The sequence below is a fragment of the Dama dama genome, chromosome 21 (assembly GCF_033118175.1).
Source record: "Dama dama isolate Ldn47 chromosome 21, ASM3311817v1, whole genome shotgun sequence".
In the NCBI taxonomy this organism is placed as follows: domain Eukaryota; kingdom Metazoa; phylum Chordata; class Mammalia; order Artiodactyla; family Cervidae; genus Dama; species Dama dama.
The window spans coordinates 4,039,641-4,058,828 of record NC_083701.1 but is presented as its reverse complement, the minus strand read 5'-3'; the positions used below and the strand labels follow the sequence as shown (position 1 = coordinate 4,058,828).

The window sequence follows — 19,188 nt, the reverse complement described above, 5'->3', positions numbered from 1 at the left end:
TTCTCATGTTAAACACATGACAAATTAGATTCCAATCTGAAACTGAGGTATTCATGGAAAAGACAAAGAGATTCCACCGAGTCCCCTATTACGAAGTCCTCATACTTACACCAAGGGCACACTTGAAGCATTCTTTATCAAATCTGTACACTGGGGAGAGGATCTCAAAGAACTTCAAAATACTTTCTTCTCTGTTAAGGTTGGCAAACTGTCTAAATGTTTGTTGGATCAATTTTCTTAGTGTTTTGGCCTGTGTGATAAAATCATAAACATCTTTTCAGAGTCAACAGTAAGTGAAGACCACAGAAATAACCACCAACACCCAGGAACATCTCTTCCCCAGCACCACGTAATACCACCTGCATTCAGCAAACATCATTATTTATCAGAGCTCTGTTTCTTTAAAAAAAAATAATTATAGTAAAATACACACAACATATAATATACCATCTGGTGGCTCAGACGGTTAAAAAAAAAAACATCTGCCTGCAGTGCAGGATATCCAGGTTCAATCCCTGGGTTGGAAAGTTCCCTTGGAGAAGGGAATGGCAACCCACTTCAGTATTCTTGCCTGGAGAATCCTATGGACACAGGAGCCTGGTGGGCTACAGTCCATGGGGTTGCGAAGAGTCGGACACGAATGAGTGACTAACACCTCATTTTCAACCGTTTTAAAGTATACAGTTCAGCTCTGGCTCATCGGAACAGGGGGCTCCTGCGGCCAGCAGAGGAGAGGGATGAAAGCCCTCACACGCTCCACACTGCCCGGGGAGTTGACGTGTCCGTTCTGAAGCAGTCTGGTAACAGAAATCAAACACCTTCAAACCACAACCTTTGAGAGGCTATTCTTTAGGAATAACGAGAGAGCTAGGTGAAGACCCAGCAATGAGGAGGTTCCGTGCAGAAGTGTGCAGAGGACCCCACGTCAGGGCACACACACAGGCACGTGAAAACAAGACAGCCTGGTGTGGTGGAGATGCCGTCAGAGGAGAGCACAGGAGGTGGGCCTCACACGGAGCGGCACACACACCACGCGTGAGGGAGACAGGGCGGCTCAGCATGTCCGTCCCGGGCGCCGTAGTTACATCCCGCAGGTAAAGCGGCCGCAGGAGAGCTGTGCGGGCGGAAGCCGGCACCGGAGGTCGACAGCTGGCTGTAGCCAGGGCTGGGGCTCGGTCAGGCAAGCCAGGGGTGGGATCCCAGGCAATCTGAAGAGGCCACAGACACTAAACTGAGGAGAAGCAAAGTGAGTTCCAGGGCAGCAAGGACTGAATCTCAAATGTTGCCTAGAACGTGAGTGGTCAGCCATGGACGCTCTGCAAAGAAAAATCCGGGGAGCACATTTTGGGGAAGACCCGTCCAAGCTCTGGCCACGAACCCAGGGCCTGCAAAGGGCTGCTCTCACCATGGCTGAGATGGCTTCTAACCACCGTTCTGATTCCAGGCTGTGCAAACAGTCTCCGACTCTCCTCTGGAGCGTAACACTCACCCACGTGAGATCTCCACGACACCTGAAACCTGATGGGCCACCAAGAGAACCTCCCTCCTCCGTGGCTGGGCCAACAAGACTGTCCTGATTGGCTATGCACCCCGACATCCCTCGAGGTGCCCAATCTCTCCAGCTCCGCCCCCTCTAGTCACTCCCGCTGCGGTTTCCCCTGCATCAGAGACACAAAGGGCTGTGCGCTGCTCCCTGGGGGCAGGGGTGAAGTCATCTGCCCCGCATCTAACAGAGTCCAGTCGACGGCCTGTCCTCTTTTCCAAAACCCTCAGCCACGGACGTGCAAGGGATCAACTAACAGCACACCTGATCACTGAACCTGCTGGAAAACTTCTGAGTAACTGGGCAAAGATGTTTGAAAATAGTAACTATGCGGTGTTAGCAGACAGACAGTCTGAGCTACAGTTTTACGAATCTGTCTCACCCAGCTGAATCTGGGTGAAACGCGTCACGTTTACTGAATGTCCATCGCAGTTTTCGCTTTGGCTCATTCCACATTTTACATGCCACCAGGCTAAGGTGCAGGAAGGCACAGTGACAAGCAGCAGCTGCAGGAGCTGCAGAAGCCAGTGTACCCGCACTCAGGGCTAGCTTCCTGGCACACAGGGCCACGCCCAGGCTTCCCGCCAGCCAAGAGGGGTGCCTGGTCAGGAGTAAGTACCTAAGCTTTCTCGGGGTCACTGCTTCAATGTGGCCACCCAAGAGGACCAAGATCTCACCTACAGCACCAGTGCTGGGCAAGAACTAGAAAATCCTTCTTGTCTGAGAGGAGCCCCAGATTCTTTTCTAAGAAGGATGCCTCAGAAAGCATCAGTTTTTTCCTTCTTTCTCAGTAAGGAAAAGGTTCTACAAAAACTGACTCCCTAGAATCTCTTGATATTAATAAATATACCTCCCTATTTACAGGGTTTCAATATCCTCTCTGTGTTTGAAACAAGGCATCTATCAATGTCAGCTAGTTGGTTTTCAACCAGTTCACATACAGAGAGAATAAGGCAGTATTACTAGGATGAATCATCAGAAATTGTTGCTTTTTAGCCTTCTGAACAGCAGAAATAATGCCATGTTAGTCAACCTAACATTTATCTGATGCTGCTTAGTAGAACAATGGCCTCCGAGGGCCTCCTGGATTAAAAGGTTAACATGATCCTAAAGAAAACATGCCAGAAAAGAAAAACACACTAAGAAACAGGAACCGAGGGGTTAAGTCATCTCCCCTCTACCAGACGCTAACTGTAGACCCGTTAACAGTATCAAGTGTGTTTTTCTAAATTGAATTGTAACTGACATACAAGGTTGTATTAGCTTCAGGTATACAACATAATAATTCATTATTTAGATACATCAACACTGAACTGACTGCCACAATGTCTGGTTAACACACCATCACACACTGTCACACTTTTCTTGTAATGAGCACCTTTAAGACCTACTCTCCGAGCAACTTTTAGACATGCGACACTGCTAATAACTGCAGTCAGCGTGCTTCACGTCACATCCTCGGGACTTACTTATAGCTGGAAGTCTGCACCTTGTGACCCTGCACCCATTTCACTCACCCCCATGTTCCACCTCCCATTCTCTTTATCTATGAGCTTGCTGTTTTTTCGTTTTCTTTTCATATAAGTGAGGTCATACAGTATTTATCTTTCTCCATCTGACTTCACTGAGTACAACGTCCTCAAGACTCATCCATGTTGTTGCAAATGGAAAGACTTCCCTCTTTTTACAGCTGAGTCATATTCCAGTGTGTGCGTGTGTGTGTGTGTGTGTGTGTGTCTAAAGCACACCTCCTTTCCAGTCTGTGTGTGTGTGTGCGTGTGTGTCTAAAGCACACCTCCTTTCCAGTCTGTGTGTGTGTGTCTAAAGCATGCCTCCTTTCCAGTCTGTGTGTGTGTGTGCGCGTGTGTGTTTAAAGCACGCCTCCTTTCCAGTCTATGTGTGTGTGTCTAAAGCACGCCTCCTAGCAGAGAGGAAAAAAGAAAAAAGGATCAAAAGAAATGAGGACAACCTCAGGGACCTCTGGGACACTGTGAAACGCCCCAACATTCGAATCATAGGAGTTCCAGAAGAAGAAGACAAAAAGAAAGGCCATGAGAAAATACTCAAGGAGATAATAGCTGAAAACTTCCCTAAAATGGGGAAGGAAATAGCCACCCAAATCCAAGAAACCCAGAGAGTCCCAAACAGGATAAACCCAAGGCGAAACACCCCAAGACACATATTAATCAAATTAACAAAGATCAAACACAAAGAACAAATATTAAAAGCAGCAAGGGAAAAACAACAAATAACACACAAAGGGATTCCCATAAGGATAACAGCTGATCTATCAATAGAAACCCTCCAGGCCAGAAGGGAATGGCAGGACGTACTGAAAGTAATGAAAGAGAATAACCTACAACCTAGATTACTGTATCCAGCAAGGATCTCATTCAGATATGAAGGAGAATTCAAAAGCTTTACAGATAAGCAAAAGCTGAGAGAATTCAGCACCACCAAACCAGCTCTTCAACAAATGCTAAAGGATCTTCTCTAGACAAGAAATGCAGAAAGGTTGTATAAACGTGAACCCAAAACAACAAAGTAAATGGCAACGGGACCATACCTATCAATAATTACCCTAAATGTAAATGGGTTGAATGCCCCAACCAAAAGACAAAGATTGGCTGAATGGATACAAAAACAAGACCCCTATATATGCTGTCTACAAGAGACCCACCTCAAAACAAGAGACACATACAGACTAAAAGTGAAGGGCTGGAAAAAAATATTTCATGCAAACGGAGACCAAAAGAAAGCAGGAGTCGCAATACTCATATCAGATAAAATAGACTTTCAAATAAAGGAAGTGAAAAGAGACAAAGAAGGACACTACATAATGATCAAAGGATCAATCAAAAAAGAAGATATAACAATTATAAATATATATGCACCCAACATAGGAGCACCGCAATATGTACGGCAAACGCTAACGAGTATGAAAGAGGAAATTAATAGTAACACAATAATAGTGTTTAATACCCCACTCACAACTATGGATAGATCAACTAAACAGAAAATTAACAAGGAAACACAAACCTTAAATGACACAATGGACCAGCTAGACCTAACTGATATCTATAGGACATTTCACCCCAAAACAATCAACTTCACCTTTTTCTCAAGTGCACACGGAACATTCTCCAGAATAGATCACATCCTGGGCCATAAATCTGGTCTTGGAAAATTCAAAAAAATTGAAATCATTCCAGTCATCTTTTCTGACCACAGTGCAGTAAGATTAGATCTCAATTACAGGGAAAAAATTGTTAAAACTTCAAACATATGGAGGCTAAATAACACGCTTCTGAATAACCAACAAATCATAGAAGAAATCAAAATATGTATAGAAACGAATGAAAATGAAAACACAACAACCCAAAACCTATGGGACACTGTAAAAGCAGTGCTAAGGGGAAGGTTCATAGCATTACAGGCTTACATCAAGAAACAGGAAAAAAACCAATTAAATAACCTAACTCTACACCTAAAGCAATTAGAGAAGGAAGAAATGAAGAACCCCAGAGTTAGCAGAAGGAAAGAAATCTTAAAAATCAGGGCAGAAATAAATGCAAAAGAAACTAAAGAGACCATAGCAAAAATCAACAAAGCTAAAAGCTGGTTTTTTGAAAAAATAAACAAAATTGACAAACCATTAGCAAGACTCATTAAGAAACAAAGAGAGAAAAACCAAATTAACAAAATTAGAAATGAAAATGGAGAGATCACAACAGACAACACTGAAATACAAAGGATCATAAGAGACTACTACCAGCAGCTCTATGCCAATAAAATGGACAACTTGGATGAAATGGACAAATTCTTAGAAAAGTATAACTTTCCAAAACTGAACCAGGAAGAAATAGAAGATCTTAACAGACCCATCACAAGCAAGGAAATCGAAACTGTCATCAAAAATCTTCCAGCAAACAAAAGCCCAGGACCAGATGGCTTCACAGCTGAATTCTACCAAAAATTTAGAGAAGAGCTAACACCTATCTTACTCAAACTCTTCCAGAAAATTGCAGAAGAAGGTAAGCTTCCAAACTCATTCTATGAGGCCACCATCACCCTAATTCCAAAACCAGACAAAGATGCCACAAAAAAAGAAAACTACAGGCCAATATCACTGATGAACATAGATGCAAAAATCCTTAACAAAATTCTAGCAAACACAATCCAACAACATATTAAAAAAATCATACACCATGACCAAGTGGGCTTTATCCCAGGAATGCAAGGATTCTTTAATATCCACAAATCAATCAATGTAATACACCACATTAACAAATTGAAAGATAAAAACCATATGATTATCTCAATAGATGCAGAGAAAGCCTTTGACAAAATTCAACACTCATTTATGATTAAAACTCTCCAAAAAGCAGGAATAGAAGGAACATACCTCAACATAATAAAAGCTATATATGACAAACCCACAGCAAGCATCACCCTCAATGGTGAAAAATCGAAGGCATTTCCCCTGAAATCAGGAACAAGACAAGGGTGCCCACTCTCACCACTACTATTCAACATAGTGTTGGAAGTTCTGGCCACAGCAATCAGAGCAGAAAAAGAAGTAAAAGGAATCCAGATAGGAAAAGAAGAAGTAAAACTCTCACTGTTTGCAGATGACATGATCCTCTACATAGAAAACCCTAAAGACTCTACCAGAAAATTACTAGAGCTAATCAATGAATATAGTAAAGTTGCAGGATATAAAATTAACACACAGAAATCCCTTGCATTCCTATATACTAACAATGAAAAAACAGACAGAGAAATTAAGGAAACAATACCATTCACCATTGCAACAAAAAGAATAAAATACTTAGGAGTATATCTACCTAAAGAAACAAAGGACCTATACATAGAAAACTATAAAACACTGATGAAAGAAATCAAAGAGGACACAAACAGATGGAGAACATACCGTGTTCGTGGATTGGAAGAATTAATATTGTCAAAATGGCTATTCTACCCAAAGCAGTCTATAGATTCAATGCAATCCCTATCAAGCTACCAACGGTATTTTTCACAGAACTAGACCAAAGAATTTCACAATTTGTATGGAAATACAAAAAACCTCGAATAGCCAAAGTAATCTTGAGAAAGAAGAATGGAGCTGGAGGAATCAACCTGCCTGACTTCAGACTCTACTACAAAGCCACAGTCATCAAGACAGTATGGTACTGGCACAAAGACAGAAATATAGATCAATGGAACAGAATAGAAAGCCCAGAGATAAATCCACGAACCTATGGACACCTTATCTTTGACAAAGGAGGCAAGGATATACAATGGAAAAAAGACAACCTCTTTAACAAGTCGTGCTGGGAAAACTGGTCAACCACTTGTAAAAGAATGAAACTAGAACACTTTCTAACACCATACACAAAAATAAACTCAAAATGGATTAAAGATCTAAATGTAAGACCAGAAACTATAAAACTCCTAGAGGAGAACATAGGCAAAACACTCTCCGACATAAATCACAGCAAGATCCTCTATGACCCACCTCCCAGAATATTGGAAATAAAAGCAAAACTAAACAAATGGGACCTAATGAAACTTAAAAGCTTTTGCACTACAAAGGAAACTGTAAGTAAGGTGAAAAGACAGCCCTCAGATTGGGAGAAAATAATAGCAAATGAAGAAACAGACAAAGGATTAATCTCAAAAATATATAAGCAACTCCTGCAGCTCAATTCCAGAAAAATAAATGACCCAATCAAAAAATGGGCCAAAGAACTAAACAGACATTTCTCCAAAGAAGACATACAGATGGCTAACAAACACATGAAAAGATGCTCAACATCACTCATTATTAGAGAAATGCAAATCAAAACCACAATGAGGTACCATTACACGCCAGTCAGGATGGCTGCTATCCAAAAGTCTACAAGCAATAAATGCTGGAGAGGGTGTGGAGAAAAGGGAACCCTTTTACACTGTTGGTGGGACTGCAAACTAGTACAGCCGCTATGGAAAACAGTGTGGAGATTTCTTAAAAAACTGGAAATAGAACTGCCATATGACCCAGCAATCCCACTTCTGGGCATACACACCGAGGAAACCAGATCTGAAAGAGACACGTGCACCCCAATGTTCATCGAAGCACTGTTTATAATAGCCAGGACATGGAAGCAACCTAGATGCCCATCAGCAGATGAATGGATAAGGAAGCTGTGGTACATATACACCATGGAATATTACTCAGCCATTAAAAAGAATTCATTTGAACCAGTCCTAATGAGATGGATGAAGCTGGAGCCCCTTATACAGAGTGAAGTAAGCCAGAAAGATAAAGAACATTACAGCATACTGACACATGTATATGGAATTTAGAAAGGTGATAACGATAACCCTATATGCAGAACAGAAAAAGAGACACAGAAATACAGAACAGACTTTTGAACTTTGTGGGAGAATGTGAGGGTGGGATATTTCAAAAGAACAGCATGTATACTATCTATGGTGAAACAGATCACCAGCCCAGGTGGGATGCACGAGACAAGTGCTCGGGCCTGGTGCACTGGGAAGACCTAGAGGAATCGGGTGGTGAGGGAGGTGGGAGGGGGGATCGGGATTGGGAATACATGTAAATCCATGGCTGATTCATATCAATGTATGACAAAACCCACTGGAAAAAAAAAAAATAATAATAATAAAAAAAAAAATTAAAAAAAAAAATAAAGCACGCCTCCTTTCCAGTCTGTGTGTGTGCCTAAAGCACACCTCCTTTCCAGTCTGTGTGTGTGTGTGTGTGTGTGTCTAAAGCACGCCTCCTTTTCAGTCTGTGTGTGTGTGCGTGCGTGTGTGTCTAAAGCACGCCTCCTTTCCAGTCTGTGTGTGCGTGTGTGTCTAAAGCACGCCTCCTTTCCAGTCTGTGTGTGTGTGTGCGCCTAAAGCACGCCTCCTTTCCAGTCTGTGTGTGTGCGTGTGCCTAAAGCACGCCTCCTTTCCAATCTGTGTGTGTGTGTGTGTGTGTGTCTAAAGCACGCCTCCTTTCCAGTCTGTGTGTGTGTGTGCATGTGTCTAAAGCACGCCTCCTTTCCAATCTGTGTGTGTGTGTGTCTAAAGCACGCCTCCTTTCCAGTCTGTGTGTGTGTGTGCATGTGTCTAAAGCACGCCTCCTTTCCAGTCTATGTGTGTGTGTGCGTGTGCCTAAAGCACGCCTCCTTTCCAGTCTGTGTGTGTGTGTGTGTGCGTGTGCCTAAAGCACGCCTCCTTTCCAGCCTCCTTGTGTGTGCGTGTGCGCCTAAAGCACACCTCCTTTCCACCCTCCTTACACGGTGCCAGACCAGGGGGATACTCTCCATGCTGAGGCCAGGACTGAGAGGCTGAGTGAGTGCTGAGCCAGGCACTTCTGTGCTCACCACGGGAACGGGAATGATGACTAAATTAAGTGCTCCTGGGAGGGGCCTAGGAAACCACTCTATTACTCTGAAGTAGCGATACTAACTGTGGATCTCATAACATTTCTAGTCCTGAAATTAGATTTCTACTGTGAATTATACTCAAATAAGCTGAAATCTGGCTATTTTATTTGCGACATAATTTTACATTTACAGAAGAGCTGTAAAGACAGTGCAGAATTCCCATCGACTGCCCCACCCCACCCCACACCCTGAAGTTAACAACTCACATGACACTGGCACATCTGTTAGATAAGAAACCAGCGCTGCCAGGAGCCCTCACTGAAACCTTTCTGTCTGCCCACCGCTGCCCCCGCTGCTCCAGGCCCCCACACCACACTTATATCCCCCTACCCCCAGCTGCCACAGCTCCTTGAAACTTCTGGAATAATAATCAGAATTTTGTAGACAGTTCCCTCATGTTGCACTGACTTAGTTTTACTGGTCTGGTGTTTTTTAAAATGTGCCTCTGGCACTAAGATCAAAGAGAGAGAAGTTTTAAATACCTTATAAATTATTCTTAATAATCAGGCACATACACCCCAATCATGTTTGCCATCAATCAATCAATCATAGCTTAAGTTACATCAAATATAAGGTAAACTTTTGACACTTCAGTGTCAGCATTAAGTACAAAGGATCTTCTGAAAACCCAGATATGCAGGGGACTGGCATATAACATAAAGAGGCTCTTGGAGAAGCAAATGTTAACTGATCAGGCCACTCTATAGGTAAGTCTGGGAGAGACAAGAAGCTGCAGCATGGGGGCCTCTCACCTTAGCGACACTTATATCACAGCACCTGAGGCCTGCACCTGGGGTGGCCTGTTTGGAGTATGAGGACCCGTTTTGAAAGTAGGATAACTTCTTGGACTCCCAAATGCCAGCAGTCATACCTCTTGGGGTAACTGCTTATCTGTACACAGCTCTGAGCAGACTCTGCACAATTCTGAGGCTGCCCCGGGACTCACACTTGACCACTGGAGGGACCAGCAATGTGACACAGCCACTTTCACACCCGTTCCTGCTTTCCAAGGCTATGCTGGGCAATGCACTCTTCTGCCCAGTGACGGGGCAGATGCCCTGAAGAATGGTGTCTGACATTCAGGAGTGTCTACCCTCCAGTCCACCCAGCAAAGGGCAGACGGGCGCACAGGGCGGGCTTCTGTGCCCCACGCGACTCAAGGTCACTGGGTCAGAACCTTCACCAAGGCAGGCTGGCTCCAGAGCCAGCTTTCTGAACCACTGTGTTTGGGCCTCAGTGGATGGGACGGTGTCCACATGGCTGCTCCAGTGTGGAACGTGACCTCTGTGACACAAAGTCACAGCAGCAACAGCCACAGTTCCACAGTTTATAAATTACACAGTGACAGGTACTTGTGTTATGTGTGTGTGACCCCTGGGTCGGGAAGATCCCTGGAGGAGGAAATGGCAACCCACTCTAGTATTCGCACCTGGGAAAGCCCATGGACAGAGGAGCCTGGCGGGCTACAGTCCACGGGGTTGCAAAGTCAGACACGACTGAGCAACTAACACACACACTGATGTGCACACACACCCTGAAGTGCATACCAACCCTACAAAATACTATTTCCTTTGTTGTGGAAGTAAGAAACCAGATCCAAAACCATGAGGCTGGGAAACGGCAGAGCTCCTCTGAGCTGGACTCTAACTTGACACACAGCTGTATTCTCACAACGCACTCGACCGTGTTCTGAAGGGCTGGGGAGCCACACATCACGTCCCCGATGTCCCCTCCCCTGTGGTGGGAGCTGCAAACAGAGACAGGAGCTGGCACTCTGCAAGAAGCTACTAGCAGGAAGGAACGTCCACCAGTCAAGAGAAGACAGGCCTTCAGAGTGCATGTCTGTGCAAGCAAGCACACATGCACGCGCACACACACACAGAGTTGCGCCTGTGGCTGCTTCTTCTCTGAGTTGAACCTGAGACTGTAAAGACTGAGGTGATGCGTTCACCACTGTGAACACAACGCTCCTGGTTTCGTACTTAGCTGAGTGAGTGCACACACAATCAAGATACAAAACGGTTTTCTGGGAGAAAGCTACACCTTTAAAAGCCTACTTTCCATGAATATGACTAGAGTAACTGTCAGCTTCTTACATTAAGACTTTTACAGGTAAGAGGGAAAACCGCGTGGCATGGAGGAGGTATCTGCCTAACACGGTCATCTGATTATGACAAAGAAGATGCTAATTACCTTGACTGAATCCAGTAAACTCCTAGGGAAAAACCGCTTCAAACCAACATCTTTCCTGAAATACAGAAAGAAGTGAATTAACAAATGATACCACCAAATCAGTACATATAATGACACTGTTGCAAGAACATAAAAGAAGTTTAAATTATTTATCCTTTCACACATTATTCAAGAAGGAAATACATATATTAAAGCTCCAAATAACTAGCATAGTCATGGAACAGTTGGGACAAGTAATTTTCTAGATGTGTGCAGAAAACATTGAGACAAGTTGGTTTAGGCAGAAAATCTTTTTGTAACCCTTAACTATTGCAAACTCTCTAAAATACTGCCTCTTTTACAATGTGTAAATAAACTGGGTTTTTTTTTTAACACTCTCTGAAAGTTAGCCTTATGAACCTCAATTCCAGCTGGGTAATGCCATATTTGTATAGAAAGTAGGCTGGCCTGATTAGAAAAAGATTTGAGTTATACCAGGGATGCTTAAATACCTTAGATTAATCCTAAAATCTGATGATGCTTAAAAATAAACATTAGTCAATGTTTAAAATCTAAGTTTCACACAGAAAGCAAAACAAAGAGAAATTAAGTGATTGGCCTAAGATCAAAAAACTGAATGTGAGGACATGTTGGAAGTCCCAGTGATTTTCTTTAGATCAGGCTACAAAATCAACCTACAAAATTAATAACAAGTGCCTCACGGCAGTCTGACCAAGAAAACAGGTGGAGAAAATGGCTACTTCTCATGGGAAAGACTGAAAGTAAAGGAGAAGGGGATGACAGAGGATGAGATGATGGGACGGCATCACCAACTCAATGCACAGGAATCTGAGCAAACTCTAGGAGACAGTGAAGGACAGAGGAGCCTGAAGTGCTGCAGTCCCATAGGGTCACAAAAAGTCTGCCATGACTGAGCAACTGAAAAACAAAGTTTCTACTTATTGATACTTTGGATACTAAGTGAACCAGGCTTTTCGGCCACTAGGTGGCAATCATGCTAGTAAAATGAAGCAAAGCCTCTGGACATGAAAGATTATCAGGAGACATAGAAAATACAAAAGGATCATGGAGAAAAGTGAAATACAGGTATCTTTTGCATTAAAAAAATAAAATGAATAAAAATATAACAAAACAAAACAAGGATGACTTCATCCTTAACTATAAGTGAGCAGGTACTACAAACCAAACGACAGAAAACAAGTAAGAGTTTATGTGGTTGACCCCATATGCAGACATTTAATCCCTTATTTCACACTTTACTAGTTAGAACCTAAACCAGCGAACTCCTTGCTAAGTCCTGGTATTCTATGATGATGATGGTGATGACGATGTTTAGCACATCCTTAGAAAATCCTTGCTCAGCTCCCATGATACACTGTTTACTGGTTTTACTGATCAGCAAATTCATATAACTCTGGGCTTGCCATACATTCTTCTAATCACTCTTGCTTATAACTTCCCTTTCTTATCTTTTCAGATATGAACAAGGGGAAAGTGTCCACCCAAGTTCTTCCCTCTCTTGCTGCCTCCTAACAAGAGGGGAACTTTGCATTCTAAGGATTTGGGAGCTAATCACTATGGGAAGTGGCAAAATAAGCACATAAAAGATAAACTAACACCCCGGAGCTACTCCTGAGCATTTTCTTCCCTGTTTGCCTTGTCAGGAACTTGCTTTATACAGAGAGTTCTGCCCTGGAATTTCGGCTTTGCAGAAGGATGGATCTTAATGCCTGATGGATCTTAAAGGCTGTGACTTAATGCCTGTCAAGGTCGGGTGACACCTCTATGTGAAATGGGGACGCTAATTCCTACTGACAACAGTGGTGCTGAGAGGAAATGAGGAAGTGTTAAGGACCTAGAACCCTATGGGGGCGGTTTCCCCTCCTCTGGAAATACCACGGCTGGTGAGAGTCTAGTCTACGTGCTGACCAGCCATGGTCTTGAGCAGAGGCAGGTGTGACCTGATGCTGCCACGAGCAGAATGGGGAGGAAGGGGGGGACGCAGGCAGGTGGGCGGGTGGACAGCAAATTTGGGAGGTGCTCTGGGAAAGGTGATAAGGGAAGGCTGATGCATGGAGATGGGGAAGGCCAGGGCCAGCTTCGGGAGGCCCAAGGCTGGAAAAACTTTATTCACACATGTTAAGTGAAAGTGGAAGTCGCTCAGTTGTATGCAACTCATTGCAACCCCATGGACTCTACAGTCCATGGAATTCTTCAGGCCAGAACACTGGAGTGGGTAGCCTTTCCCTTCTCCAGGGGTTCTTCCCAACCGAGGGTCTCCTATATTGCAGGCGGATTCTTTACCAACTGAGCTATGAGGGAAGTCATTAAGCTTATTATAAATGAATTCTCCTGTCAAGGATAAATTTGTTTCTCCTTTGGCATTACTTCTGAGAAGATTCAGACCTTGTCTGTTGCTTTAACTAATTAATACTTCGCAGACATCATTCCTCTCAGATTTAAAGCTCAGGCAAAAAAGCAAACCAAAATCAACTTTAAAATATAACTATAATGCATATTATCATACAGTATCCCTATCTTATCCTCACCCCCAAACTCTCAAGAATTGAGTATCATTAAGAATACCACTAAGGTCCCTTAACCTCTAAAACGATACCTTATCATCTCTTACAAATGGATAAATGTTAAAATCCTCTTAAGTTCAGGAGAAACTGCTGTTGCTTCCTAATACACCTCTCACCCGAGGCCACCCGTTGGCATCCATGGACGATGGAGGGGCGGCAAGATTCAAGTGGCCTGGAGCCCTGGTGATGAGGAACACTGACTGCCTGGTACAAAGAGAAATAACCTTCTATCCCAGTTAAGCCACCGTCAATCAATTCATGCCAAATCTGTGAGCTTTCCCTGCGTCGATATATTATCACAGGCAGCTAAAGAAAGCACTAGATCAAAAAAAAAAAAAAAGCACTAGATCACTACTGACAAGAAGGACAATTAAAAAAAGAAATGAAAACAATGCACAATTAGAATTAACCTTGGCTAATTTTAAATCACAGATTTATTTACTGAGGAAATACCGATGGAATATCTAATAAGCAGGAGATACTGCTAAGTGCCAGAAATACCAGGAGCTCCCTACATCAACACAGCTTAGTCTAACAAAGAAGAAACAGTTACACAAACGACAGCAAGACACCTTTCTTTCAAAAGCAAACCACTTCATGAGGAAATGAGCAGAACTGAAAGTTACGTGACTTACTTAAAATACGTTCACAGTACAATTCTGTACTGTGGAGAAGAATCATCGGTACCTAAGTCTTGCTTCTACAATGTCACATTAGGAACCATAATTCTAACACTGTATTATTAGCTTATTTTGGTTTCATCTGTCATTGTTAGCAATGCCATCTTTAAGCTGGGTAACCAAACATTTTTCTTAACACATCCCATCTGACTCCTGTCTCTGATTTATAAGAGACATAAGTAAAAGAACTGTCTGTGTGCACTCCAGAATGCGCCCTTGCACTGTGAGACCCCAGGAGGCCAAGTTTTGGGGCTGGGGGCTGGGGTTCCCCTCTGCCTACAGAAAAGGCACCGTGATTCTTCCAGAGTGGGAAAGACATAGAAAGAAACACTGATTAACTCTTTAGTTGGTTTAAAGAAAAAGTACAAAAAGTTTTAGATTGTGTTTTTCCCACTCTCCAAAGCTGGGGCAGATTTTTTTTTTCATAATTGAAAATAGCTATTTTGAAATGTGGTAAAGTTGAAGGTTCACTATGTTATAAATTACTGAGATTGTCCATAAATTTTCTGGTAGAAACTAAGAAGCTATATGGACTATTTCAGTTTTTCTCCTTATGGGCAAGGAAAAAGAGAACCCAGGATAAACTAATAAAGAATAAGTAACATTCTGCACTCGTGTGTAATTCTTTTCCATACTGAGAAAAAATATTTACACTTCTAAGTGACTCTAGGCTACTAGCAAAACCAGTAGGAAGGGCGGTGCTGAGCCACCGGACACCCTGGCTACCCACCCTCAGTGACCACTGCCCTCAGTGAGCACAGAGCACCACTCCCGGCCACACCCTGACCCCAGCCCTGGAAGGGCCTATCAACAGCTGCAGTAGAGGATAGAACCCAGAGGCCGGCTGCAGCGGGCGCCTGGGGCAGGGCAGCCATGGCGGTTTCGCTAGAGCGCCGGGCAGCAGGGCCCCAGCGGCGGAAGATGGCTGAGCTCGGCAAGAAGTACTGCATGTACTGCCTGGCCAAGCTGAGCCCGCTGCGCTTCCGCTGCACCGAGTGCCAGGACATTGTAAGGTACAGTTCTGGTGATGCAGAAAAGGAAAGACGGCCTCAACAGAAGTAGGCTACCTTTATTCAGGCAAGGAGGGGCGACAGTCGGCCTAACGACCAGGCTGAGCGCCGAGAGAGATCAGGGAGGCTTCATACTTATAGGGAGGTTTGTGGAAGCGATAAGGGAAACGTCAATCAGGCGGGATATTTTGAGTATTCTTTTGTTGAGATGACATTTGTAGTTGGGCAGGGGGTGATAAGTCTTCTGGGCGGGTGTAGGGGGTGGTACGTTTCCGGACAGGGGGTGATAAGTCCCAGATAGATGCAACTGGCTTGGAGCATCAGGATGGAACTAAAGTTATGCTTTGTTTTCTCTGAAGTTAGATGATTCAGCAAGGGGCCTTTGAGACTGTTCTCTTTTCTAGGCCCAAAAGACTCCTTCAGACATCGAGCTGTGCCCCGAGTGCTTCTCTGCCGGCGCCACAGCTACCAGCTGGTGGACCGCGGGCGCTTCACGCTCTGGGGGCCCGAGGCCAAGGGGGGATGGACCAGCCGCGAGGAGCAGCTGCTGCTGGATACCATCCAGCAGTTCGGCTTCGGGAACTGGGAGGACATGGCAGCTCACGTTGGCGCTTCCTGGACCCCCCAGGAAGTGATAGAGCATTACTTAAGCATGTATATCCACGGAAACCTGGGGAAGGCCTGCATCCCCGACACCATCCCCAACCGGGTGACCGACCACACCTGCCCCAGTGGTGGCCCCCTCTCTCCCAGCCTCACCACCCCCTTGCCTCCCCTAGACATCTCGGTGGCCGAGCAGCAGCAGCTGGGCTACATGCCGCTGCGGGACGACTACGAAATCGAGTATGACCAGGACGCCGAGACCCTCATCAGCGGGCTCTCGGTCAACTACAATGACGAGGACGTGGAGATTGAGCTGAAGCCCACGCACGTGGACATGTACGTGCGCAAGCTCTGCGAGCGGCAGCGGCGCAAGAACATCGCGCGCGACTACAACCTGGTGCCCGCCTCCCTGGGCAAGGACAAGAAGGAGAAGGAGCGGGCAGCGCGGCGCAAGGTCACCAAGGAGAAGGAGCTGCGGCTGAAGCTGCCGCCGCTCTACCAGTTCATGTCGTGCAAGGAGTTCAACGACCTGTTCGAGAACATGCACAAGGAGAAGATGCTGCGCACCAAGATACGCGAGCTGCAGCGCTACCGGCACAACGGCATCACCAAGAGCCGAGTCCGAGGCAGCCCCACACAAGCGCGAGAAGCGCAAGGAGAACAAGGCGGCGGCGGGGGCGGGGGCGGGGGGCGCCAAGCGCGGCAAGGAGGAGGGCCGGGACGGCGAGTTCTCGGCCATCGAGCACCTGCCGGGCTTCGAGCTCCTGTCGGACCGCGAGAAGGTTCTGTGCAGCTTGCTGAACCTGAGCCCCGCGCGCTACGTGACCGTGAAGACCATCATCATCAAGGACCACCTGCAGAAGCGCCAGGGCATCCCCTCCAAGAGCCGCCTGCCCAGCTACCTGGACAAAGTCCTCAAGAAGAGGATCCTGAACTTCCTCAAAGAGAGTGGGTGGATATCCAGGGACGCCTCCTGAAGCCCGCCGCCCGGAGTGCCCAGGATGGACGGACGGACGGGTAGACGGTCGCCGCGAGAGCCACACCGACAGCGAAGAGGGGGAAAAAAAATATATATATATCTTTGTGAGCCAAAACGAAATAGGGTGGGCAGGAGGGGGAGAGGAAACGTTTTTGTTTGTTGCTTTTGTTTGTTTGTTTGTCCCCTATTGTTGCTTTTTTTTAAACAAATCGAGTTCTTCTTTTAGGGTATCAATTCTTTTTATGGTCCTCTGAAGAAGCAATAGTAACAGTCGGATCAAGGGGAAGACAAAAACCCGTGTATATTTTAACTGAACCCCTAAACGTAGTACTTTAAGATGAGGATTTGCCTTTAAGTGTTCAGTGTGGACACATGATGATGAGATCGGGAAATTTACTTTTTTTGTTGCTTCCCAGTGGTACAGGACTGTGAGATGGGCGGAGAGGAGCCCTTCCCTGCTGGCCGCCGGCTCACCCCCGTGACCTGAGCTCCGCGCGGCTGCCCTCGGTGGCGGGCAGGTGGCACTTTAGGCGGAGGGCACGGGCCAGGCAGGAGAAGAGGCCGGGGAAGGGCGGGACGGGCATCCCTAGGGACTGGCCTGGAGGAATCTGGTGTTGAATGGTTTGGCCAAATTGAGCTTCCCCACAGCGGCTGGCAGTGGCGCTTTGAGGGAGCTCACCCCGGTGTCTGCGGGGGATGCGGGGCCTCCTCCCCTGGAGGTGCTTCTCGCTGCGCTTAGAACTTGGTCGTGTGTTTTACTTGGAAGAACTCATTTTAAATGAAGTTCACCGAGAGTTGGGAGTTCTGGGTTTTGGGTCAGCTCCTTCCAAGGTTCTCACCCCAGTGGCAAGCCCCTCTTTCTCTGAGACTGGCCACGTGTCTTGTCTTGTGTGGTGACAGGCGCTGGGCTAGGCAAGAGGGACCCCTGTGGCCTGGAGGCCCGGGCACTGCTTCTCGGGGCCGCCGCCTTGAGCCAGACTCCGGCGTGGCTCTGCCCAGCCGGGTTCAGAGGGGCTCTCAGGGGTGCCCTCGTGACGGGCACGGTGCCTTCCGCGGGAACCTGAGGAGTCGCGTGTCCTCCAGCTGCCCGGGGCTCTCGTGTCCAAGGCCCTGCTGTAGGGTCAGTGGAGTGGCCAGACCCCAGTGCCCCTCCAGTCATCCTGGGGCGCATCCTGCCTCTCACCCCTCGTAGCTGCCAGACTGTTTACCTCCCAGAATGCTTGGGCTTGAAGTTACACTGAAGTGAAGGTATTTGAGAAAGAAAAAAATAAAAACCTCATCATTTCCAAGGACGGCTTAATTATGGTGCCTTTTCCTTTCACATCCTTCTGTCTGTCCCCTAGGGTGAACTTGCAGCATTAAATATACACTTCAAGTACATGGGGGGCTTCCCTAGTGACTCAGATGATAAAGAGCCCAGCTGCAATGCAGGAGACCTGGGTTCAATCCCTGGGTCAGGAAGATCTGGAGAAGGGAATGGCAACCCATTCCAGTATTCTTGCCTTGGAGAACCCCCACAGACAGAGGAGCCTTGGCAGGCCACCGTCCACGGAGTTGCAAAGAGTCGGACGCGACTGAGTGCCTGACGCTCAAACATGTCATCCGTGGCTATAGGTGTAAACCGCGTCGCATGCTGGCAGAGCAGCACTCCCCGCGACCTGACCACAAGCCCGGGACCTCTCTGACCGGAAAGTAGCCGGCGGTGGTGTCAGTCTTGAGCGCCGTCGCCTGCAGGGTAACCACGGCTGATGAGAGTGTGGACGCGTTCTGCACCGAGCAGAGGCGGAGACGGTGCTATGTCCCTCCAGGGGTTCTCAGCCAGGGTTCCTGGAGCAGCAGCGCAGTGCCCCCAGGGGAATCCGCTAGCGCTTCAGGGACTTGGGCCCCCCCCAGGCCTCGGACACGCGGGGCGGGCCTCGCAGGTCACTGGGATGCGGGCTGAAGTCTGAGAACTGTCGGCTTTAGCCACTCCAGTGTGACTGATTTTCTACATCAGATTCCTAGTTTGGTGAGGTTTTAAATTTAAATCTTATTTTTATACAAAATGATTGCCAGACTTTCACTAAGCTTGAGAAGCAAAAGCTCCCTGTAAAATGTGCATGGCCCCGGCCCAGAGCTATCAAACGAGAAGTTCTGTGCTTAAGCAGGTTTCC

At 46.1% G+C, this 19,188-nt stretch overlaps 1 protein-coding gene and 1 pseudogene across 11 annotated transcripts in view; one reads left to right on the top strand and one right to left on the bottom strand.

Moving 5' to 3' along the window:
* PTK2 (protein tyrosine kinase 2) overlaps window positions 1-19,188 on the bottom strand; it is a 207,804-nt gene that overhangs the window by 81,140 nt on the left and 107,476 nt on the right. For 10 of the 11 annotated variants that reach the window (XM_061123123.1, XM_061123121.1, XM_061123124.1 and 7 more), the window contains 2 exons: window positions 11,179-11,233; window positions 110-250 (listed from right to left, as the gene is read on the bottom strand). In XM_061123123.1, the coding sequence (XP_060979106.1) occupies window positions 110-250; window positions 11,179-11,233 (196 nt within the window). Of the gene's footprint in view, window positions 1-109; window positions 251-571; window positions 1,546-11,178; window positions 11,234-19,188 lie in introns of those variants that run through there. The other variant, XM_061123127.1, reaches the window with a different exon arrangement.
* LOC133042498 (transcriptional adapter 2-beta-like) lies at window positions 15,365-17,033 on the top strand (annotated as a pseudogene).